Source organism: Trichomonas vaginalis, chromosome V, assembly GCF_026262505.1.
Source record: "Trichomonas vaginalis G3 chromosome V, whole genome shotgun sequence".
Classification (NCBI taxonomy): domain Eukaryota; phylum Parabasalia; order Trichomonadida; family Trichomonadidae; genus Trichomonas; species Trichomonas vaginalis.
The window spans coordinates 1,100,199-1,123,977 of NC_067207.1; the positions used below are offsets into that span (position 1 = coordinate 1,100,199).

The 23,779-nt window shown below is 31.7% G+C and overlaps 11 protein-coding genes across 11 annotated transcripts, besides 2 other annotated features; 6 read left to right on the forward strand and 5 right to left on the reverse strand.

Annotated features, from left to right (window-relative positions):
• Positions 1–64: part of a mobile genetic element that runs on past the window's edge.
• Positions 35–64: a terminal%2Cinverted (terminal inverted repeat of MuDR-3_TvMULE3 transposon ID:TVAGG3_0259080).
• A 631-nt stretch (positions 65–695) lies between these two features.
• On the forward strand, positions 696–1,474 carry TVAGG3_0259110 (cysteine-type peptidase protein; the record flags this gene model as incomplete). Its single annotated transcript, XM_001328044.1, has 1 exon — positions 709–1,461. The coding sequence occupies one exon, from the start codon at positions 709–711 to the stop codon at positions 1,459–1,461; it is 753 nt and encodes a 250-aa protein (XP_001328079.1).
• Positions 1,475–1,633: 159 nt separating this feature from the next.
• TVAGG3_0259120 (chromosome condensation) lies at positions 1,634–5,167 on the reverse strand (the record flags this gene model as incomplete). The annotated part of the gene is made up of 1 exon (XM_001328043.1): positions 1,634–5,167. One exon carries the CDS (start codon positions 5,165–5,167, stop codon positions 1,634–1,636), a length of 3,534 nt encoding a protein of 1,177 aa, XP_001328078.1.
• Positions 5,168–6,088: 921 nt separating this feature from the next.
• Positions 6,089–6,868, forward strand: TVAGG3_0259130 (uncharacterized protein; the record flags this gene model as incomplete). The annotated part of the gene is made up of 1 exon (XM_001328042.1): positions 6,089–6,868. The coding sequence occupies one exon, from the start codon at positions 6,089–6,091 to the stop codon at positions 6,866–6,868; it is 780 nt and encodes a 259-aa protein (XP_001328077.1).
• A 594-nt stretch (positions 6,869–7,462) lies between these two features.
• On the forward strand, positions 7,463–7,768 carry TVAGG3_0259140 (uncharacterized protein; the record flags this gene model as incomplete). The annotated part of the gene is made up of 1 exon (XM_001328041.1): positions 7,463–7,768. The coding sequence occupies one exon, from the start codon at positions 7,463–7,465 to the stop codon at positions 7,766–7,768; it is 306 nt and encodes a 101-aa protein (XP_001328076.1).
• Positions 7,769–7,992: 224 nt separating this feature from the next.
• Positions 7,993–10,089, reverse strand: TVAGG3_0259150 (uncharacterized protein; the record flags this gene model as incomplete). The annotated part of the gene is made up of 1 exon (XM_001328040.1): positions 7,993–10,089. One exon carries the CDS (start codon positions 10,087–10,089, stop codon positions 7,993–7,995), a length of 2,097 nt encoding a protein of 698 aa, XP_001328075.1.
• A 213-nt stretch (positions 10,090–10,302) lies between these two features.
• On the reverse strand, positions 10,303–12,539 carry TVAGG3_0259160 (uncharacterized protein; the record flags this gene model as incomplete). The annotated part of the gene is made up of 1 exon (XM_001328039.1): positions 10,437–12,539. The coding sequence occupies one exon, from the start codon at positions 12,537–12,539 to the stop codon at positions 10,437–10,439; it is 2,103 nt and encodes a 700-aa protein (XP_001328074.1).
• A 408-nt stretch (positions 12,540–12,947) lies between these two features.
• Positions 12,948–15,157, reverse strand: TVAGG3_0259170 (uncharacterized protein; the record flags this gene model as incomplete). The annotated part of the gene is made up of 1 exon (XM_001328038.1): positions 13,040–15,157. One exon carries the CDS (start codon positions 15,155–15,157, stop codon positions 13,040–13,042), a length of 2,118 nt encoding a protein of 705 aa, XP_001328073.1.
• A 719-nt stretch (positions 15,158–15,876) lies between these two features.
• Positions 15,877–17,091, reverse strand: TVAGG3_0259180 (uncharacterized protein; the record flags this gene model as incomplete). Its single annotated transcript, XM_001328037.1, has 1 exon — positions 15,877–17,091. The coding sequence occupies one exon, from the start codon at positions 17,089–17,091 to the stop codon at positions 15,877–15,879; it is 1,215 nt and encodes a 404-aa protein (XP_001328072.1).
• A 615-nt stretch (positions 17,092–17,706) lies between these two features.
• TVAGG3_0259190 (1-alkylglycerophosphocholine O-acetyltransferase protein) lies at positions 17,707–18,691 on the forward strand (the record flags this gene model as incomplete). The annotated part of the gene is made up of 1 exon (XM_001328036.2): positions 17,707–18,654. One exon carries the CDS (start codon positions 17,707–17,709, stop codon positions 18,652–18,654), a length of 948 nt encoding a protein of 315 aa, XP_001328071.1.
• A 509-nt stretch (positions 18,692–19,200) lies between these two features.
• On the forward strand, positions 19,201–21,492 carry TVAGG3_0259200 (uncharacterized protein; the record flags this gene model as incomplete). The annotated part of the gene is made up of 1 exon (XM_001328035.1): positions 19,201–21,492. The coding sequence occupies one exon, from the start codon at positions 19,201–19,203 to the stop codon at positions 21,490–21,492; it is 2,292 nt and encodes a 763-aa protein (XP_001328070.1).
• A 1,664-nt stretch (positions 21,493–23,156) lies between these two features.
• On the forward strand, positions 23,157–23,729 carry TVAGG3_0259210 (uncharacterized protein; the record flags this gene model as incomplete). Its single annotated transcript, XM_001328034.1, has 1 exon — positions 23,157–23,729. The coding sequence occupies one exon, from the start codon at positions 23,157–23,159 to the stop codon at positions 23,727–23,729; it is 573 nt and encodes a 190-aa protein (XP_001328069.1).
• Positions 23,730–23,779: the final 50 nt, after the last annotated feature.

Below are 23,779 nucleotides of genomic sequence, written 5' to 3' on the forward strand. Positions count from 1 at the left end.
GGTCTTTTTTTTTCATACTAAACGTTTTTTTTCCTGTCACTTTTAGCTAAAATTTGGGTTTGCCGATTTTGATTTTCATTTAAGTTTAATAACCTTTTGGCATTGAGCATGTATAGAATGTATTAATTAAATTAAATGCCCCCTCAACTCAAAATTTCTGAAATTGGCGAAAAAATACTTTTCCTTTACAAATCTCATTGAAATAAACTAGCTTATAATTTCTGTGTATCCAATATCTATGAGGAGCAGGAATCTCTAATTGTCAAAATTGAGAATCGTGAAGTTGGAGATATCGCTATGGATGTGAATCTTATGAAAATAGGATAAAATGCGCAGTTATGAATATTATATGTATTATACATCAACAAATCACCCGGGAAACGAAGTTTTTCTCTCCAAATATTATATTTGATAATAAAAAAAATATTACTAGTTTTTATAAGATTTTATTATCTTGTGGAATGTTTCTCTGCATTCTTCTTTCAAAATTGGCCATCTTGAAATGAAAATTGATCGTAAAAGTTGCGATCATTGAAATATCGGCGTCTTGATTCAATATTGAACCTTGATGGGAAATCATCAAAATTCAAATATCGTGTACTTAAATCAATGACTATACATCATATATAAAAGAAGCCGATATTTGAAATGGTAATAACGAATTTTCCTATTTCAATTTTGACGGTTATTATTAAAAGAAAAAGAAAGATGTCGTCAAAGAAGAACATCAAAAAGTACGGAACAGATATCACAAATATCGGCGTTAACAGAATCCCAACCAACCTTAATCGTGTAGGCTTTGTAGTTATCAATTGCTACATTGGAACAAGATATTCACTTGGAGATGGCCCAATGAATGATGGTTATAACATGGCAAAGTGTCTAAAGAGATATGGATTTCAGGTCTTTTACATCTACGACCAGAAAAGAAACGCTTTCATGGAAAAACTTAAATTCTTTTTGGAAAACGTTAAACGCGAGCTTGTTGTATATTACGTAGGTCATGGAACAAGTGTTGCGGATACTGATGGCGATGAAGACGATCAAATGGATGAAGCTTTTGTCTTCGTTGACGGAAACGTTATTGACGACGAACTTGTTGAGTGTGTCAGCAACAGTAAAAATACAGAATCAAAGGTTGTTTTTGTTTCTGATTGCTGCCATTCAGGCTCCATTTGGGATCTTCAGGGCGGAGATGTGAATGGAAGAAAATTACCAGACAAACTTGTTTCCGTGAGTGCTGCAAACGATAAACAAACTGCAAAGCAAACAGTTGCAGAGAGAATGGAACAAGGAATGTTCACTTACAACTTGATGAAGACATTGAAGGCTGATCCAGATATGACAGCTGTTGAATGCAAGAAACGTCTTGCAACAGCACTTCGAAGATACGCTCAAACAGTTACAATTGCAAGTACTACTCCTGAATTACTTAATGAGCCTTTGTTTTTAAATCAATAAAGATATTGAGTATTCAGATTTAAATTATCTCCACATTTTTAGGAAAAAGCTATAAAAGTGAAAATGTAAATGTTATACACTATTAATGTATTATAATTTTTGTATATTTATAAAAAAAATAGAATTACATAATTTTTACAACAATTTTATCAAACAAAATGTAAGCACATATTTATACAGTTATACCTGAGTTGCTGAATAATGAAGGTTCAAGAGATATTGTTGATGTGCAATCTCTGACTTTAAAGATACCAACAAGTCTATCTGCAATTTCAAACATGTTATTTCTTAATGTCACGACAATGAATTGTGCATCTGCAGTTCTCTCCTTCAAGAAGTTTGCAATGATGGAGACATTTCTGAAATCAAGGGCAGCATCTATTTCATCCATAATATAGAAAGGAGTTGGTTTGAAATTATGGAGTGCAAAAATGAGAGATAAACTTGCCAAAGTTTTTTCTCCGCCGCTAAGATTTATAATTGGTTTCCAAGACTTTCCTGGAGGTCTAACAGAGAATACAATACCTTGTCCAAATGGATCTAAGCTATCAACAATCTCTATCATAGCATCGCCTCCTAAAGCTATTCTCTGGTAAGTTTCTCTCAATGATGTTTGTATCTCTGCAAATCCATGAAGGAACATATCTAATCTTGCTTTTTTAACCTTTGCAAGTTCTTCAGCTATATTATTCCTCTGCTCAGCTGCATTCTTAAATATTTCAAGGCATTCTTTTACAATTGCATCTTTTGCTGCATATTCTTCAATGACTGAAAGGTTTGGATCCATTTTTCCAACCCTTTGTTTAATGTTTTCCTTTTCTATTTCTATATCCGTCTCTGATAGATTCTTGTCAAATGATTCATCAGTAACTCCACTTTTTGACAATTTCTGCGAGTAATATTCATATTGGCGTGAAAGATCTCTTAATGCGTTCTGTGCGGTCTCATAATATATCTTTAGACTATCGATTGAAACTGTAATTTCAGATCTTTGTCTTCTGTATTCTGTTGATTCTTCTATGTATTTCTTAAGATTTTCTTCTTTGAGAGAAACATCTGCTTCGCTTTCTTCTTTGATTTTCTTTTGCTCCTCATATCTCTTTTCTAATTCGATTGATTTTTGCTCGTTTTCTGAAAGTCTTTCTTTATGTTTCTCGATATTTGATTCACATTCTTTGATTGTATTCTCTGCATTTTCTTTCATTTTAATAGAGCTCTGAACTTTGGCGCTACTTTTAGCTAATAATCTTCTGTTTTCTGATATTTTATTTTCTAATTCTTTGATGATCCTTTCTTGATCACTTGTTTTATTTCTGAGAAGATCAAAGACAGTTTTCTCTATTTCTCTTATCTTACAAGATAAAGAGTCGATTTCTTGACGTAAATGGTCAATTAATGGTTTCTTTTCTTCAATAACCTTTTCTAATTCGTTTATTTTCTCTGAATTGTCGATTAATTCTTCATTTTCTAAATCTGAAATTGTTTTTTGGACATCAGTCAATCTTGTTTCGATGTTTTCTTTATCCATTTGAAGTTTTTGTATTTCAAACTCAACATTTAATTTTTGAATTTCATTTAATTTAATCCTTTTCTCTTCAATTTCACTCCTCATTGATCGATAAATTTCATCATATTTCTTACTTTCTTCAGCCAATTCTTGAAGTTCTCTTTCGCTAATTAAGTCCATTCCACCTTCTTTCTGTCTTGTTCCTCCACCAGACATAGTTCCAGCCGGTTCTATTAATTGACCTTGAAGTGTAACAACTCTTTGTCTTTGTTCAGAGTTGTATGCCAATTTCTTTGCTATTTCGATATCATCGGCAACCAAAGTGTTTTTGACAGCAAAGAAGAAAGCAGGGAAGAACTTTGGATCGTTCATCCTAACCTTGTCGATGATCCTTTTTGATCCTGCAGGAATATCAATATCTTCTGGAACAGAAACTTTGTCTAATGAAATAAATGTAACTCTTCCAAGTCTTCTTCTTTTGATTTCGGCTAAACATTGTTGTGCAATGTCCATATTATCAACAACTATGTATTTAAGTTTGTTGCCTGCAGCTGCTGTCATGGCTGCATTATATTTTCTATCAATTTCTCCAAGTTTTGCAAGCTTTCCATAAACTCCTGGTATGTTTAATGACATTATTGCATCCAAAGCTTCATTTGAAGACGCGTTTTTCTTCATCAATCTTTGTGCATCAGCATATGCATTTCCCGATCTCCTTCTGTTATCTGCAGCGCTTTCTATATCATTCTGTAACTCATTTAATCTGAGTGTTAAGTTTTCTTTGACTTTAACTCTTTCATCATTATCCACTATTTTTTGTTGCAATTCAGCTTCAATCTTTTCTTTTGAGTTTTGTAATTCGACAAATAACTCTTGAGCTTTTTTAAGATTACCATCATGATCGATAGAAGCCTTCTTCATAGAATATACTTGAGATTCTGCGATTGACATTGTTTTTTGTAACTCAAGATATTCTTCGTTTTTAACTGAATTTTGTTTTCTCAAATTCTCCAATTCTTCATTGAAAGATAATGATTCTTGTCTTGCTTCATCACTAAGTTTTTGAAGTTTAATTTTCTCTTCGTCGAGTTTGATTTTATTATCCTTTAGTTCTTGTTCATTCTGTGTTTTAATATTAGACTCATTTTCTATGATTGTATCCATTGCAGATAAAGTCGTTTCTGCTTTCTTTTTTTCGTCTTCTGTTTTAGAAATAAGAGAATTAATATGAGAAATTTCCATTTTGCTCTTGTTTCTTTCAGAGTTTAAGTTGGAAAGAATTGATGACTCTTTGGAAAGCTGTGCCTTTGCATTATTTAGCTCTGTTTCTAACCTCTTTTTATCTGATTTTTCACCATTAAATTTTGAATCTAATTCTTTAAGCTGATTTTCCTTCTCATCCAATTCTGTCTTCTTAGATGTCATTTCTTGTTCCTTTTCTTTGATCATTTCTTCTATTTTATTCTTATTTGAGAAATAGGAATGAGCTTCGAGTACCTTTATCTTCTGTTTCAACTGTAAATATAGATCTGCTTCATCTTTAGCTTCTTTTAATGCATCTCTTTCTCTTTCTGCCATCCTAAGTCTATCAAGAGTAAGTGATCTTTCACCATTTGCTTCCTCAAGACGAGATTCACATTCTGCGATAGGTTCAATGTATTTATCTGATCCAATTATATCTTCAATGTATTCTAGGAATCCTGTTGGACCATTTGGTGAAGATTTTGGTTTCATTTGTGAAATTGCTTGAACCTCACCCTGTAAGATTAAAAATCTATTATGTTCGAAGTCTAATTTTTCATGTTTAAGATATTCTGTAATCTCAGTAAAGGATGATTTCTTATTGTTAAGATAGTAATTTGATTCACCACTTTTTTCGACTTGACGTGATATTAAAAACGATGACCCTGCGATTTCTTCATTATTTATTGCTTTTGCAAAGTGAACTTCAACTCGAGCATATGAAATGTTTGGATGATCTGGTCCATTATATATGAGACCAGTTAATTTTGAATGGCGCATTCTTTTTGCTCTGAATCCAAATACAAAAAGAAGAGCGTCGATAAGATTTGATTTTCCGGATCCGTTAGGACCAACAATACAAGTAAGTTGATTGTTAAATGGTCCTACTATTTGTCTACCATAGTAAGACTTGAAATTTTCAAGTACAATCTGTGTAACAATCAATCTTTCGCTCATCTAATTCCTATTATTAAACGGTCACTTTCATCAAATCTGCTTTGGAACAAAATCATGTTTGGTTCCTCTCATAGGTTAGAATCCGCATATGAAGCAATGAAAATCAATGGACCTTTAATTTAATTTTTTATTGTAGCATTATACCCTTTGTTATTGATGACATATTGCCAAACATAATCGTGGAATTATAATTTGTAGACCAAAAGCTCATAAACCTTCCTTTTGAAAGTTGAACAAATTTGAATTGGAATACGAAGTATTTCTTTTGTTCATTTGTTTATTTCACGATCTGTTTAACGAAATTCTCTCAAAATTGGGCATGAATTTTAAAAAAATAAAACTTTGAATTAAATTCTTTTTGAAAAATCTTATGTCTGACAAGCTTATTTCAAGCGCATTCCTATATTTATATGTTGCATTACAGGATTTGAATAATTTATGAAATGGCAAAAAAACTTTTGGGTTTGTAGAATTCGTAATGTAATAAGTATTTCATATTAATATCTTATAATATGCTAGATTCATGAATGAAAAAGATCTTTGAAAAAGACAAATATTCACTCATTTTATATTGGAATTTAGCTACTTTTATTGTTGACATTACTGATTTCACATTTGAATGCTAACAAAAATTGAGGCATAGATTAGTCCATTTCCTTTGAATTTTGATAAAATTGTTTATTGAATACCGACTTGAATCCGTTTTATTGTAGAATTGTGATTCGTCCGCATCTCTACTGACATGAAAATGTAGGACAAATTCTTTTGTTTTCCCACTTTTTCTATGTCAAATTTCACACTATCATTTTATGCAAACATATATTAAAACATAAGAAAAGAAAAAATTAGAAACTTCTGATGTTCTGTCGATTTTGGTAATATTCTTAAAATTTGAAACAAATTTATCTCTCATTTTTCATGATGTTTTCGCTATTGCTCTTACCATTAACACGATCGCTTTATGGTGAAATCATAAGCAAATATGATTATCAATTTTTTGATGAATCCTATTCCGACGATCTTGGATTGATAAAGAAACTTTACACAAAGGTCAGATATGATGGTTCAATAAAAAATATTCAAGATGCATCTGATTTAGACTACATGGTTAACATTTCCCATTATCATACTGATAATTATAATGTTTATTTCACAGTCAAGCAGACAATCACTAATAAAGGTACCACAGAAAAGAAAATTGACCTTTGTACAGCAATGGTGTTCAATGAAATGGATAAGTTTGTTGATTCTTATACTATCCCGAATTTTGGTTGGAGCTTGTATTTTACAGAAACATTTTACAACACTATAGTTTTACAGAATCATCCAATGGTTACAAATGTTAATGCCCAAGACTATGGACTTGATGAAGAGCCTAGATTCTTTACAAACAATCTCACAGCATTGAAAATGACTGTCACAGATTCCCGGGGAATTAATTGGCTTTCGTTTTCCTGGTTAAATAATTATATTAAGCCTGGTGAATCAGTTTCTTTCACTTATTTATATTTTGATAAAGAATATGAACCACCACTACTTCAGCTTGATAAATCACTCATTACAGAGGAAGTTGATAGTACCGAACCAATCCATCTTAAGGGATCTTACTCACATTATTCCGAAGGATTGATGGCAAGAGCTTTTTATCAAATTTATGACAGAAGAACTTATAAACTTGCCAAAAGAGGACGCATTGGATAATTTGAAATTTCCGAAACAAAGAAATCCGAAAACTTTGATATTTTTGTCGAACCGCCAACGGAATTAGGAGATTACACATTAGAAGTTTATACATACTTTTCCTTCACTCAATCATATTTATCAGAGTATTTTGACATTACTGTTGTTCCTCCAAATTATAGGCCGAAGTTATATGTGCTTCCGCCTGACTATATCTATTACATTCCTGATTCAGAAGTGACTTTCTTGGCTTCAGCTTACGATCAAGATTCTGGCGATAAGAAACTTACTGCAAAGGTTTTCTTTGATAATAAAGAAGTTGCATCTCAAGAAGTTGCTAACAATAAAGATTTGAAAGAATTCAAATTCAAAGTCCCGACTAATACAAAGGCTGGTGATTACGAAGTCAAAGTTACAGCAACAGATGGTAAGAAGAGTGCAACAAAGAAATTCCCTATTAAAATTCAAAATAATACAGTTCTCACAATTGATTTCGAGCCTAAACTTAACCTCACATATAACAAGGGTGACAAAGTCAACTTCACCGCCGTAATCAACGATCCAGACACGAACTTTGACAACAAATTCATTGTTTCGCTCTATTACAATGATGTAATGAAGTCAAGTCTAACAGCAGAGAATAAAAAGGGATTAATCAGAATTCCTTTATCCTTCTTTATTGCAAAAGATGAAATCAACACCACTGCTGAAATCAAAATCATAGTAAAAACACCAATTGATACAACAGAGAGATCTACATCAATTAGCATCTTTCAGGATGTAACTGGAAAATTTGCAAGAGAAGGCAGTGCTTCGAGAGAATCAACAAAGAAGAATGCGCTTATTGCAGTTCTATGCGTCTTAACTGTTCTTACTGTAATTGTTGCCATTGTAGTTGTTATTCTTTGGCTAAGAAAGTAAAATATTTCCTAATATTAATTTCTTTATAATATTGTTTGGAAAATCAGTGATATTTGTGTGTTTAGTGGAGTTATGTCAATATATTAAAATAGAATTTTATTATAATCTATTAAAAGCAAAAAGTGTTATAGAAAGCTTGAACTTTTGATTATTAATTTTTCTTTTAATTACTGCATCATCAAATTCATTATCAGAAAAAAATTGAAAAGAAGCAATAATTGCTTCTAGATTTGAGAAAAGATGATTTGATCTTCTGCAATAATTTCAATTTGACAGCTTCCAACTGAAATATCATCATTAATTGGAATATCATAATTAAATCTTACAGGATCCGAGGTTCTAATAGTTTTGTTAAGCAAGTTGTAGCTTTCACTGTTATTTATCTTGTGATATATACTTATATTGCTATTTCCGTCGATATCTTGTAATGATAAAACTAAATTAATAAACTTTTGTTTATTGATAAAAATTGGGAAACTTGGTTTTTCAAGTATGGAAAGAACCGGTTCATTGTATAAATACTTGAAGATATAAGTCTTATTTAAACAATAGTTATTCTTTTCGCAGCTAGTTAAATTAATTGTATGAAATTCTGACTTCAAATTTTCAGGGATATCTAAATTTAAATTAAATTCATGATCATACTTATCGTCAATATTGATGATAGTACTTTTTGATGTTAGATTATCAATTGATGCTGTAACATTGATAATTTCATCACAATCAAGATCAGATACTGTTCCTGAAATTACAATATTTCGATCTAATATATATCTATAAATTTCTTTCGGTCTGGTGGTTACATCAAGAAAATGATGATTTCTATAAAACATAAATTGTTTTGATTGCATCTTTGATTCGCCTGTTGTTGTTGAGACCCACACTTTTAAAGTGTATTGACCTTCTTCTAATGGAAAATCTTTAATACTACAATTGCCATCAAACGAAAAGGTCGAAATTGATTCTGTTTTATTCATAGATAATTCTAAAGCAACTTCTATGTCATTAACGCTGCAATGCAATGAGAAATCACTTACAAAATATCCTCTCCCGCTTACTGGAATTACTGTGTCTATTGTTTTATTAAAAGTTTTCTTCGAAGGGTCATCTAATTCAAGGGAAAATGAAATGACAAAATCAAAGTTGACATGTACTGTATTGGATAGTTCGATTCCATTGTCCGTATATCGAACAGAAAGAGAATGAGTTCCATTGTGCAATTCATCGGGGATACTGATTGAAAATGAATATTGAGAATTCAAATCGTCTTTGTATTCAGAATTAATTGGAAAATCATCAATCTGAGTAATTATATTTAGTGGTTCTATCCTTCTTTCATCTAGAAAAACTGTGCCTCTGATGAATTTGTCTTTTCCTTTTTCAAATAACACTTTCTCTAAAATGACTTTATTTAAATATGAAATTGGATGTACAGCTGAGCATAAGGCAGTAACAAAATTATCGTTTTGAATGCTTAATGAATCAATAGTGTATATAACTGGTGAATTGAGAGGTATAGTAGTATTATAATATGAAGGAAGAGAAGTATCTATAAAGCAAGAATTTGCAGTTAGATTAGAAGTAGGCCCAATAAAAAACAAAGAATAACCTGTGTTATTTATAATCATGCAATGGCTAATTGTAATCTGACAATTTTCGTATGCTTGATAAACAGCACCCGTTTCTGCATCAGGTATACTATAATGTTCACGGATTTTATTTTCATTAATGATACAGTATGACATATCTCCTATGCAATTATGATAAATAAAACCATCCTCTGCGGAATTATTTAAAAAATTAGAAAATCTAATAATGCTATTTGCGTAACCATTTTTATAGATTCCTGACCAAGTTAAATGAGAATGTGATATATTAATATTTTTATATAAAATATTTCCATAATAACTAGAAATCGATCCAAAGATTGTTTCTGTATTGATGATTGTTGAATCGAGTATGTAATTTTTATATGAATCCGAGTTTGAAACTGCTATCGCTGAATGCGAGAAACTCATTTTGTTTGCAGCAGCAATGCTTGAACTACAAACTCTGTATTGGACGCAAGCCCCAAGATATTGAGCGATTCTAACGATAGAATAATTATTAAGATCAGCAAAACCTGATTCAAAAACAGAATTAGAAACAAGAAGTTTATTATTATCATTCCCTGATATGTTAATTGCAGTATAGTTGATGAAACTGTATAATACTTCATGTACATGAAAATTTCCATAATTGGAAATAAGAGCTTCTTTTTTTGTCCAGTCAACTGGAATAGTCCCTCCAAAGAAACGATTCCAGACATCACTAAGGCTCATGTAAACCCATTATAATATTCAGTTTTTTTTTTACTCTCAATTTTGTTTTTACCCAATAATGTTTTAAATTATACTGTCATTTGACGCAATATATTATAAAAGTGTATAAAACTTGATAACTCAAGTTACATGTTGTATTTCAATCATTAGAATAGCTCACATTGTTAAAAAATATATGGAAAAGTCGGAATTTCATGTATAATATATAATATGGTTGGTATGACCAGTATCCCATGACTCTTAATTGGATATATGATTCTAAAAACATAATTAAATTTAAATACGTCAATACTTATAACATAAATTTAAACAAATAAAAATATACAAAAGATAAAACATAACAACAATCAATTAACCTTATAGATGGAACAAACAAACTCTGTACTGTTACATTTCGTAAGTAAATCAGTGTCATCTTTCATTATATCCCAAATTGCCATAGCAAACATGTTCCATGTATCAACAACACCTCGTCCCCACTTGCTTGTGAGTACTGATGATGAGAACAAGTTGTGATGTAGGAATAAGAACGTAATTAAGATGTCTCCAGCGTTTGCGTTCATCATGGATATGTGTATCATAGGTAAAAGGTACTTCTTAGGCTGTTTGTCGCATAAACTGATCAAACTTGTGACGAAATCTAAAATAAGAACGAGACGTTTTCCGTATTTGAGCTCGCCAAGCTGTGTGAGCCTTGTAGCGAGGTTCAGGATGCGGACCATCCTATCCTTCACGTACTCTTGGCATGGGTGGTTCGGCCATATCCGTTCGAGCCAATCATTCGACAGGGCGAGGAACTTCCTCGGCCCCTCAAATTTTGAATTGATCGTAATGTTCACAGAATCGAGTGCTGTGCAACCGATAGCGAAGTAGTTGTGGGAGGAAATCTGGTCGCCTGCAACCATCTTCGACATTGCTGTTGAAAGCGAATCATCAATTCTGTGTCTGTTCTTGAGAACTTTCCTTCTGAGATAATTTCCAGCGAATCTGAAGAAAAGAGTCTGCATGTAGTCATCAATGGCCGACTTTAGATCTCTCTGTCTCGATTCGTGCTCTGCCAGAAGGAAACTCGTTTCAAGAGTATTGTAATTCGTTAAATATTCGTTTAAAATGCTCTTAAGGCAGTAAGATCTGAAGGAGGTCTCGTTCAGAAGACTAAATTTGTACCTCTGGTCGTTGATTAGCATGTATACATCGATAGAATTTTTCTTGGCTTCCATTTGAACGGCTCTGTAGAGTCTGCTGTAGTTTTCGTTATCTTCGATCTTTATATTCGGTGGATATTTGTTGAAAAGAGACTGGCAAATCTGTTCATCGTTGTCGAAGTCAAAACTAGGGAAAATTTCCATGAGATAAGCATCGAAACCGTGAGTAATGTTAAGATCTGATTGCGGCGTATACTTAAAGATCGGTGATGATTTCAAAATGTCTGTTAAAATCGAAAGATCGAAATCACATAAAATGAAAGGGATTCCGTGCGACCAAATCGAGCAATTCATCGATGGAATGACATCAAGGAAGCGTTTGTGGTCTCTGATAATGTTGATCAATCGTTGAACTTTCATTTTTTGATCAGATTTTCTGAGCCACGAGAAGAATGATGTCATGGCCTTGTTGAAGGAAGGATGGGGAATGTATTTCGAAGCATTTGCAGCAACGTTAAATCTGTTTGTAAATAGTTTATCGATCAAAAATGAAGAAACACGGGTTGGGTATGTTACGGCGTAGGAAGCGAAGACATTAACGTGGAATTCAGTCAAATGGCAGAGCGAACTTGACAAACAATTCGTGAAAACGTTGAAAATATAATCATTATCGTATTCACGAGGGAAATTTACATAAGCATCGGTCAAAGCAGCCCAAAGTCTTGTATAGAAAATGGGAACAGCCTTGAAATATGACTCTATAAGATTTTCTATAAAATTGACATCTTTTGTTTCGTAAATAAGGCCAATTAAGAAAAGAGAAGCCGATCTAGAGAATTCCTGACCAAGGAAATAAGAGAAAATGGCAGGAAATGTGGAATATGCAAAGTAGTTTTGGCCAGTTTTATCTTTGACGAAAAATGTGGAAATCGCTTTAGCTAATTCAAGCGGTTTTTCGTAAATTGTGTGTATCTGGAATGCGAGAGTTTGAATAAATATCTGTGGGTATCGAGAGGTGGCTCTTGGAGGCTGATTATATATATTGTGGAAAATACCTGGTACTTTTGTCGAGCTAAATAATTTCGAGTTATCGAGAGCAAAAAGCTCCATTAAAAAACATCCGCGCATCATCCTGATATTTTTTATAAATAATGATTGAAGTTTTCGGCCTAAAATTCCGGCAGCTGAGCCCATTTTGAAGCCGCCAAGCTGGTTGAACTCGGCAACTGTTTTTTCTAATTCATCGAGACTCAGGGCGGTCTCGGATGACATTGGAATATGAACCACGTGACCCTTCAATTTCATAACTTTACAAGTGGAGAATTAAACACTTAATATATGCTTAGAATCAAAAGGATAATATTTTTGCTCGGTTTATCCAATAGGTTTATCACAAATTTTTTTTCACACGAGAGAAGCCAGTCAGAAATTAAAAATAATTGGCGTATTATACGATTATATCTCTTGTATGTATATGTGAATTCCTAGAGGAGAGCTTCATATTATGAGGTTCCTAAAAGTTTGAAAATTTTGATCATCTCCAATTGTCGTTGACTTATTAGAGATTTCGCTGACAAATAGCAGCCTGATGATCGTAATGTATGGTGTTACTGTTAAAGGCGTAGAACAAATCATTTCAAGTTGAAATTCGAATGAAAAATTGCCTTAAAATATAAAATCACAAACAATTCTGATTGAAAAACATATTAAAAATTAGAATAGAAAAGCACAATATAATATATTTAAATAAAAACATAAGAAATAAAATACATGATTAAATTTTGAAAGGAAAGAAAAGGTTTTTCTTACATAAGAGATCCCAATGAAAGATCTGTAGACGATGCGCTCTTTGTTAGATCGAATTTTCCACTATCGCTACTTTCATTTCGAAGAATTGGCTGAGAAAGAACTGGATTGAAAACCAATGGTTTGGAATCGAATGTGTAAACCGTGTTTTCATTATTTAGTCTGTTTTCTTTTTCAATTTTCAGTTTTTCTCTGAAAGTATCAACTTGTGTAAGTAATTCATTGATTTTCTTTTGGTTCTCTTTCTCAATTGATTCTTTAGTAACGATAAGTCTGGCATTCGATGACTGGATCTCATAATTAAGGTCAGATATCAATCCTTTGATTGAAGAAGGAATTGAAGTAACTTTAGCAGTCGGAACAAACCTGTGGAGATGTCTCTCAACAGATTGGATGAATTTTGCTGCTGATTGCGAAATTGAAATCAAAGAATTGATTGGCGATGATAATGGTGAGTTAATTCTAGAATTTAATGACTTAGTAATCATTGTAAATGCTTGGTCTGACTTATCTAATAACTCATCAACGAAAACTGAAATATCATCAACAGAATCTCCTTTGTATCCTAATTTATGGAATAGTTGTAAGATATATTTGTCTCTATTTGATGATTCTTCGTTAAATAGTTGACAAACTGATGATAAAATGTCTGTAAAAAGTAATTCGTAATCTGAAAGTTTGTTTTGCTCTGTATTGTTTGTTAAAGCTTGTGTATCAACATCTATGTTATGTTCTTTAACATATTTTGCAATAGCACTGAGTTTTCCTTTGATTTCAATGTTGGATTTGTTCGAATAAGCATGATTTGATGTCAAAATGTTCCATGATGGATTGTTATTGAATAACTGTTTGCAAAGATTTGATAATTGGTTAATATCTTTCTGTTTGTTTTGTATCTCAAGATTTAGTTCATCGATTTTAGAATCATAAGTGCAAACATCTGTTTTCTTTGTAATTAATGACGGTATATCTTCGAATTTCGCATTTTCGTCGACAACATTTCGAATATTTTGAAGAATTGTTTCGTATTTGTTGATTTTTGAAGCTGATTCATCGTACATTTGCTTGGATTTAACATAATTATTCCTTTCTTGGGCAACTTGTTGTTGAAATTCCAAGAATTTGTTTGATAATTGTTTATATTTGTTTTGATCAGCGACAATTGCTTGTTGGAGAGAATTAATGAACTTGTTCTGTAATTCTATGACTCTTTCCGCCTTCGCTTTGTTCGTTTGGTATTTTTGCAATTCCGATTTTTGGAACTCGTAATGTCTCAAGATTTTTTCGATGATTTCTCTGTATTTTTGGTTGTTGTCTGTGATTTGATTCTTATTCTTTAATGTATTCTTAAGAGTAATTGTATCGGTGTATAAATTTTTCAAATTTTGTTTCAGATTGTCGATTGTTCGCTCGTTTTCTTGTATTTTTGTATTAAGTGTTTGATTTTTAGATATTTCATGATTGAGATTTTCATTTGTTTCTTCAAAAACTTTATTGATTTTTGCATATGCTTTTTTCAGCTTAAATAGCTCTGATTCTTGTATTTTACTATCTTCTCGTAACTTTGCATAATCATTTTGAAGTGAAATACGTTCTTCATCTGGTAACGTCTGTATCGAAATTTCTTGTAAAGGTGGACGTTCGAAATCAATCTGTGTTTCTGCATCATATGTCTCTTTTGATTCTAAAAGTACTCTTAAATAATCGTTTTCTTGCTTTAAAACAGATAAATTTTGTTTTAATTCATTTGTAGACGAAGCTTCTTTCTCCATTTTAACGATGAGGCTCTGTGTTGACTGAACATTCTTAAGTGAAGCTTCAGCTGCAACAGAATTCTCAATGCTTATCGTATTTTGCCACAATAAGTTACAAAAAGCACATTCAATTTCTTGTGCTGTATCGAAAGTAATTGGCTCTTGTGATGATGTATAAAGAATGTTATGTATTAATGTCGCTAGCTTCTTTAATGAAGGGTATTTTTTAACAATCTGAGATAATTCTGGAGGTTTATCAGGAAAGCACTCTTTCATATATTTTCTTAAGTCCAGCTTAGCTCTTTCAACTGGATTAGAAACTGCTGTTCTAAAGATTGATCGAGTTCGTTGGTCCGTTTCCATATAATCTTTTGAAATTCAAACGTGCGCGATATTTTGTGAGAATTAAGTTGAAATTGGTGAATGAACTGCATTCTGAGTAATATGAAAAACAATCGAAAATCTTCAATTCAAAAGAACCCCAACAATTTGAGATGATTCTTTTGCGAAGAATAAGGTTACTCAATACAAAAATAATTCCATTTCTCTGAAAAATAGCCCATTGTTTTAATAGTAAATTTGACAATACCACATAAATTGTTATTGAATTGCCATTCAGTTTCATTCTAACTTTGAAAGATATTCAATGAATTTGAGTCCTAACATCATTTTGATTGGATTGTATTATTATAAACTAAAAATAGAGACATGTTGTCATTTCATTTTTCCATGAAATGAATGAATTATATTCAATAAAAATCTTTCTTCTGGGAAAATCTAAAATTTTTTCAGTAATATGTTGGTAATTTTTTGATTTTTGGAAAAAATTTGGAAACGTGGCCTCTAATATTTTTCATATTTTGATGAAGCATCAATTACTCTAATGTTTCATCATATCCAGAATCCGAAAACATGATACCTGATTCTAGTCAAATCTGAAAATCCATCTTTAAACGAAATATACTCACCAAACATAGAAAGCTTCGAGTTTTCAAGAAAAATTACAATAGATTAGATCAAATAGAAAGAAATTCTTTAATAAAGAAATTCTTTAATAAAGAATAAACACATAATATAATATATTAATCTCGCTCCACATTTTGACTTCTGCCTATACGAGATAACCCTGGATACATTTCTACAGTTGGACTAGATGATTCACTTTGCTCAACACGAATTTGTTGGAAATCTGCATTATCGTTAATATATATGAATATAAGTACAGTAACAATTATGACGATTGCAATTGTAACTATAATTCCCACGATTCCAATCAATTTCATTTCAGTATAAGGTTCTTTATAGACTTGCATATATTCCCCACGTGTAAAATTCGTTATTGCTTCCTTTTCAACATACATAGCTGTGAAGAATTCGATTGATTCGCTATAATTAATTCCATTCAACAAACTTGCTTGAATGAAACAATCTTTTATGTAAAGATTCTTTACATTGCTTGTTAGTTTATCGTATTCATTTCCATTAAATGACGAATTTCTGATAATTATTTGATAGCTTTTAACTTTCATGAATTCTGTATTATTTGATGAAGATTTCCTTCTGTTCTTTAAGAAATTACAGTTCCTTATATTGTAAGTGAATAAAACATCTATTTTAGATGATATTTCAAAGAAAAAACCCGTTTCTTGGTAATTTTCATTAAAATTACAATAACTTACAAAGCAATTTTGCTCTGCAGAAAGTATTGAAAACCCTGAGAACGAATCTAAACTATTGTGAGTTATATTTACATTCGTCATTTGAACTTCACCTTCACAGTATCGTACTGTATCGGTTGAATCACGACACTCACAGTTTGAAATTGATGATAAATATTGGCAGTTTTTCTGATTAGAAAGGCTTGTTGTTGTGATTGCACAATATGGTCCATATGATTTAACAACAATTGCATGAAAACATACTATCTTGTTCTGAATGCATTGTCCTTTTGAACCCATGTACAAACACCCACCTGGAGATTTTTGATGTCCACAGGTGAGGAAATTGATTTTATCTAATCCAACTTTAGTGTCATATGAATTTGAATAAATTCTAATGACTCCCATTTGCTTGAGAGAAATAAATTGGCATTCGTTAATAAAGTAGCTAGCTTCCTTTAATTCGAGTTTGGAATTTGCATCTTTGAGTATAATAACGGATTGGTTGCCAAAGAAATCAGACCAATCGTTTTGTAAATTAAAATTCGAATATCTGTTTTGAAGACAATCGGTTTTGATTATCTCATCGCATGGTATTTTTAATAGAAGAGGAATTTTGCAAGTTAGAAAAGCCAACATGTTGCAAAATTCAAGGAGATTACAAGGATTATAAATAATTTTTTATGTAAGCTCTCAAATTCAGTTTCAATATATTTGTGTAAATCTATCATATTAGTATATTTTTAATAAAATAAATTGAATTTTTAATTTGAATTATTATTCAATTTTGATAGAATTTTTTCTTCAAAATTCTAAGAATTCAAATTGAATTTAGCCATTTTATTTTTGATAATTCACTAACACAACTAATTTAAATATTTTAGATAAAAATTTTAAAAATGAACGTTGAAGATGATTTTTACGGGCTTTTGCTAGACTTCACATTATTGCTTCAGCTGCACCTGTTGATGTGTATGGATGAATTATTGTAATTTGGCTCAAATCGAAGCAATTAATTTTTTTTTGTAAGAATCGCTGATTTGACACATCAAGAAAGGCCGATGACTATATCGACTCTTAAGACATTAGAGAGGAATTTAATAATTTCATTGCTCGAATTCCATTTTGATGAATTTCAAATATTTGCTAATTATTTTGCGGGAAATTTATCTTTTTGCATTATTGCCGAACCTATTATGTAGGTTTCGTTCAGTTTTGGATTTTTATTCAGATGACACTTTTTAAAATTTTGTAATGAAATATCGCGGCATTTTATGGGAAACACAACCTCCATTCGATGAAAAATTTACTCACCAAACAGAACTTACACCTACTACAGTAGAAGAACTAAAATCCCTAAGAATTCCGCCAACATATGAAGGAAAATATCTAATCATTCAAATAATATTATTTTTAATAATAGGAATCCCACGTGCTATTATAGCATCTCTATATACAATCATTATTGGCGGTATATTTGTGTTTTTAGTTGCAATCTGGAGAGCATTAGGTTGCCCCGAAGATCTTAGACATTATTTGATGATATATTGGGCAGCTGGTGCTCGTGTTTTATTATTTTTATTAGGCTTTTTCAAAATTAATTTTCACGGAGAAATCGACTCTGACAGTAGATTTATCGTTTCGAATCATTCTTGCTTTTTCGATTCATGGCTATTCTTACCTTTTTATCCAAAGCCATTAGAAAAGAAAGAAATTTTCCAACTTCCTATTATACGAGATATGGTTGATATTTACGGAGGTATTGCTGTTGATCGATCAAAGTCATGCGGCCTGACTAAAGAATTACTCAGAAATGCAGAAGATCAGAATAAGCCACAAATTTTCTGCACGCCTGAAGGTGCTTCGACAAATGGCGAGTATATGTACAGATTCCACCTCGGATCGTTCTTATCAGACCTTCCTGTTCAGCCTGCGGCAATCAGATACACATTATGGGGAACAAACCGGAAAATTTCGACGATATCGTTTTTCCAGAACCATGTTCGCCAGTGGATTGCTTTTCTCGGCATTCCTGCCATTACAGCAGATGTATTTTTCATGGATGTAATGACAATCAAAGCTGTAGCTTCTTGCGAGCCAAGAAGATTTGCGGATGTTGTTTCCCTCGCTATAGGAAACAAAATTGGCGTAAGAGTATTAGATCTTACGACAAGCACCCTCTTCAAGAATAAGCAATTATAGAGAATTGTGTTTTTTGTTACTAAAATTTATTCTATTCTATCGTATTCTATATTCTAAGCTGTTTCCTTATTGCATTCCGTATGATTAATTTTTTTGTAAATAATATAATTGAAACGATACGAATAATCTTATTTTCGGATGCTTTGGAAGCAAATTAACATGATTTCTATCAAAATTATTGAATTATGTAATTTCAATTTCTGGGAATTGCAAGATCGTTGAGAGAGAAACTACAAATACATAAAGATTGTGCATTTATACATGTTGACATATGCGAGCTTTTTCATATGTGAAATTTAAAAATGAGATTGACAAAAAAATCATGAAGTATATTTCAAACCAGTACCAAAATTAATATAAAAATAGATTATCATCTCTTCTATTAAAAACCTGAATTCAAAACTGTAGCCAAATAAAAAATTATTTGAACTATATCTCAATACAGGTATAAAATCTATTTGCGCTCTCAGGTTTACTGTTAATAATTGACGACTTAATTTCAATTGCTCATTCAAAATAATTCATCTGAAAAATTTTATCATATAGATGCCTGCAGTTTCCTTTACTTCCGTTATCACATCATTCGTTACATTCTGGCAGAACATTGCAATATCATTAAGGTTTCCTGCACTCAACATTCCTCCATGGCTTTCTTCAATTGCAGAAAATTTTTTAATTTTCTTCAAACTCTTAGTCAGTATGATTCCAAAACTACCTAATTTCGATATCAGAACAAGTCTTGTATATTTGTCAATTGTTATTCCTCTTTCATTGGATATCTTTACAATATTCTTCGCACTTCCATTTTGGAAAGCCATATTACACATATTTGATCTTGCTGCAGGATTTGGATTTTCATATCTATTAGTATCTATATTAATCCCGGTCAATTTTCGTTTATATCCTCTTCTTGGTTCTATTTTCTGCCTTATTTATTTAATAGTTAGAGCAATTATACATTGTGTTAGGAAGAAAGAAGATTTTACTATTATTGATGCAGCAAAAGCACTTGCAAATTTCTACTTCGACGGAATTATGCCAAACTATGAAGAAAACATGTCTCTTCTTGAGATCGACAACAAACTCAAGAAATCAGTGAGTACAATCCAAATTGTTGCAAAAGTTTCTTCACCTGTTATTATCTTTTTGTTATACGTTTGCTTTTTATTCTTATTACTCTTAGCATTACTACTATTAGACATTATTCAAATTGATATTCCATTTCCTGCTGCAGTTCGATTATTTGTCCCATACATTCTTGTTTCTTTATCTTCGATTCTCTTCATTCTTATGATTCTCAAATCAAATGCACCAGGTGCAAAGTTCCTTCTCGCAATTAAGCAATTCTTAAAGCGTTGGGGTCTCAGACTCCTTCTCCTCGCTTTCGAATTACTTTACATTCCAATCTTAACAGGACTGATGTATAATTTTGTTCCCATCCCTGTCACATGCCCAGGTGAGAATGAAATACCTATGAGACTTCCTGCACATGGTCCATTCTTCCAATTCGAATCTCATTCAATGACATGCATCAATAAATCACTCCTTGGAAACATGTCTAGTTTCAGTTATTCTATCACAGAAAAGCTCGGAAAACTAAGAATGAGGAAAGAGCTTGCATTATCATTCGTCCAAGATATCTTGAAAGTCAATGGTGGCATTATGCTTTTTACCATTGCATTCATCATGATTGGTATTCCACTCTTTTGGTCCATGACAGTTACTACTAACAGAGACTTAGTTTTCCGTTTCAACGTTTTTGGCCGCACTGTTGAAGAGAAATGGGCTACATTGACAACGAAGCTCGACACAACAGGTATTTTCTTTTTCCAGAAGTACACGATTTACTCTGCGAAGTGGTCAGTCATTTTAATTATCTCTAAGTTCATCATCATGGTCTTAGCAGCTGTCGGCAACAACTATTACAAGAAGTTAGTTATCCTGCTTCCAATTTTCTACATTTGCATGGCAGTTGCAACTTGCATCAAATGGCCATATCTCTACAAACTGAACAACTGGCTTGATTTAATTCTCTACGTCCTCAACACGATGTTTGCGATGTTCCCAGTCCTCGCATCTTTCAATGTCAGTGTTCCACCAAAACTGATCATTTACACATCGTTAGCAGTTCTCGCTCTTCCAATCATTTCATGTCTTTTATTCTTGTTCTGTGCTAATTCGTACAACGAAGAAGATCCTACATACATCAACAAAGAAACACAAGAAGAGATCAACATCATCGAAAAAGCTCGTCTTGCTAAATTACAAGAACAAATTGAATATGAGAAACATCGAAAAGAAATCAGACGACGTCGTCGAACATCAGCAGCAGGAAGGAGACGAAGTTCATCCACAGACAATTATTACGGTTCAGAACATGACGGAATGCTTGATGACTTTGAACAAGAGAACATCGATGCACTTCAAGCACAATTCGAAATCGGCGCAAAAGAGATTGATAACAACTCACAAGAGTTCGAGAAAGTCGAGATTGGCGAAGGCTGGTTAAACTCAATATACGACATGAAACAAAACATTGTTGAACGTCCATTCAAAGTTTGTAAACCAATTCTCGCACTTCGTTTCAAGAAATACTACGAGATGCTTGATTTGATCATTGATGCACAGACAATTACAAAATTAGTTTCATTTTTGAATCTCACATCAGTTTTCGCATGCATTTCTATTGGTTGGTTCATCAAAGCACTCCTTGTTACAATGATTGACCGCGAAGTTCAACAAAAAGTTTCTATTCCAAACGATTCATGTGTTTGGTTTGAATTCCTCTCTAACATGACTCAACTTTCATCAGAAAACTGCACTCGCTTTAAACAATGATATTTTCATTATTAATGGAGTGCAATATTATGAATTTATATTTTATTTATTGTTTTAACAGAGCTAAACTATTTTTATGCACCTCTTTCTTATAAAATGAAGATTCTTTTGTAATTCGAACATAAAGATAATCAATAAAACTTTTGCAAACTATTAGGATCTTTAATAAATCGATTGATTAGGGGACCACTGATGCAGCTCGTTTTTACTCCTATACATTCTACAATCATAACAAAAATCTCATACAAAATAAATGAATAACAGAAATTTTGAAGTTCTTAGTGAATAAAATGGTCGTATATGATGAATATAGGCAGTTGACAACTATTAATAATGATAAATTTCCAATTTTACCGTTAATAATTTTAATTTTTAATATGAAAAGAGAATTTGAATGCTGATAATAAGGGAATTTGACAAGCATCTTGTAGGGATTCAAATGACCCTAACTTAATTTTTTCGAGTTTATTGAATTTTTAGCCATAGTAAAACATCAACTCGATGAAGATTTTAAAAGACGATAGGCCTTGTTTGGCCGTGCAGTGGTCCCTTAAAAATAAACATGTTTTCAATAATCACTTTCATTAATATTTGAACTAGTATTGATCCAACCGGAGAATGAAATTGAATATATATATAAGCAAAATTTATGCTAAAAATGCTAAAAATAAAATTCTTGCCTTTTCAATTTTGATATCAACCTCTTTCTAAATTTTCTCTCAAAGGGGTAGGTTTGAATAGTTGTAAATTTTTTAAAAAAATTACAACTATTCAAACCTACCCCCTCAAAAAGATTTTTTGAATAAATGTAAAGTTTAATCGGGATAAAAATATCATTAAAAAAGGGAATCTGTTAAGCGCAACATGGGTAGTATGTATTGGTATCAAATTTTTGACTTTAACAGGATGCTTTTGCCAAATAATTAAATTTGAATTGGAAATCTTTTCATTCATCTTGGAAAGTAAGGGATTAACATGGTCTTTAGAGGTTAACAAAGAGGTTTCATGTAACAAATTTAACAGGCGAATTATCTTAATGACACGCTTCCATCAGCCTTTTCTAGAAATGATGCTAAGAAAAAAAAAATGAGAGCAAGAAAAAATTTCTTCGAAAATTTTTCCGAAATGGGTTTTTATTCAAAATTGAATGACAAGAATGCTGATTTTCTGGAAAATATATTAAAAGTGACATTTTTTAATGGCAAGTTTCACAATTAATTTTTAAGTTTTAAAAGTTAAGATTACATCATGATGGCAGCTGGCAAGAAATATTCACTGATTATAGTTATGATAAACAATATCCAAACCACCATGACTTTATTAGTAAAACTGACGACTTAAACTACTTTGTATTTTTATCCAAATTCGAAGATTTAAGCAGCAATGGTGCTGTTCGATTTATTACAACTACTGATACAACAAAAAGCTTAGTCGAAAGATCACTATTTGAAAATTGTAGTTCCGGCTCCCAAACTGGAGGATCTCTATATTATAACGATCAAGGTCAATTTGTTCAGAAACAAAATTCATTTATTAAATCGAAAAATACTGCTGATAGCCCTTCTTTTTATGTAACAGTTTCAAATATTGAAAATTATAAAAATGAAATTAACGAATCTACTATTTTTGATTGTGGTTCATTAGATCAAGGATGCAGAGTTCTCATGGTCATGCAATATGGTAAGCAAATTATTAATTTATGCAATATCACATCAAATCAAGTTGCAGAAGATATTGCAGGTTATACCATGGAATTTGTAACATCAGATTCCTTCATTCAATTCACTATAATTAGATCAAATAATCAATCAGAAAGTAACGGTTTTGCACTAAATTGTCACTTTTCATCATCTAATGAACAAATCTCGGTATTATCATGCAATTATATTGAAAACAGAGATTCCAGTGGTGAAGGAAATTTAATATATGTAGATTTTGAATCAAAACTTTATATGTTTGGATGCTGCATTGTGAGAAATGAAGTTAAATATGTCATTTACAATGAAGGTTCAGTTGTTGTTAATAATTCATATACAGATAACTATCAAACTTTAAACTCAGTTGAATTTACAAAAACTATTTCAAATGCAGACTGCAAACATTTTATAGTTGAATTCATCAATAATGCGAACAAAGAAGATAATGAGGATGATGATTCATTTTTTATCGAAAAAATCAAACAGAACGTTCGATATCTTGATAACCGACCAAAAATCATATATTTCGTTCTAAAATAAATTATATAATTAATATATCGAACTCTTGAACCTGAACACTACTTCTCGGT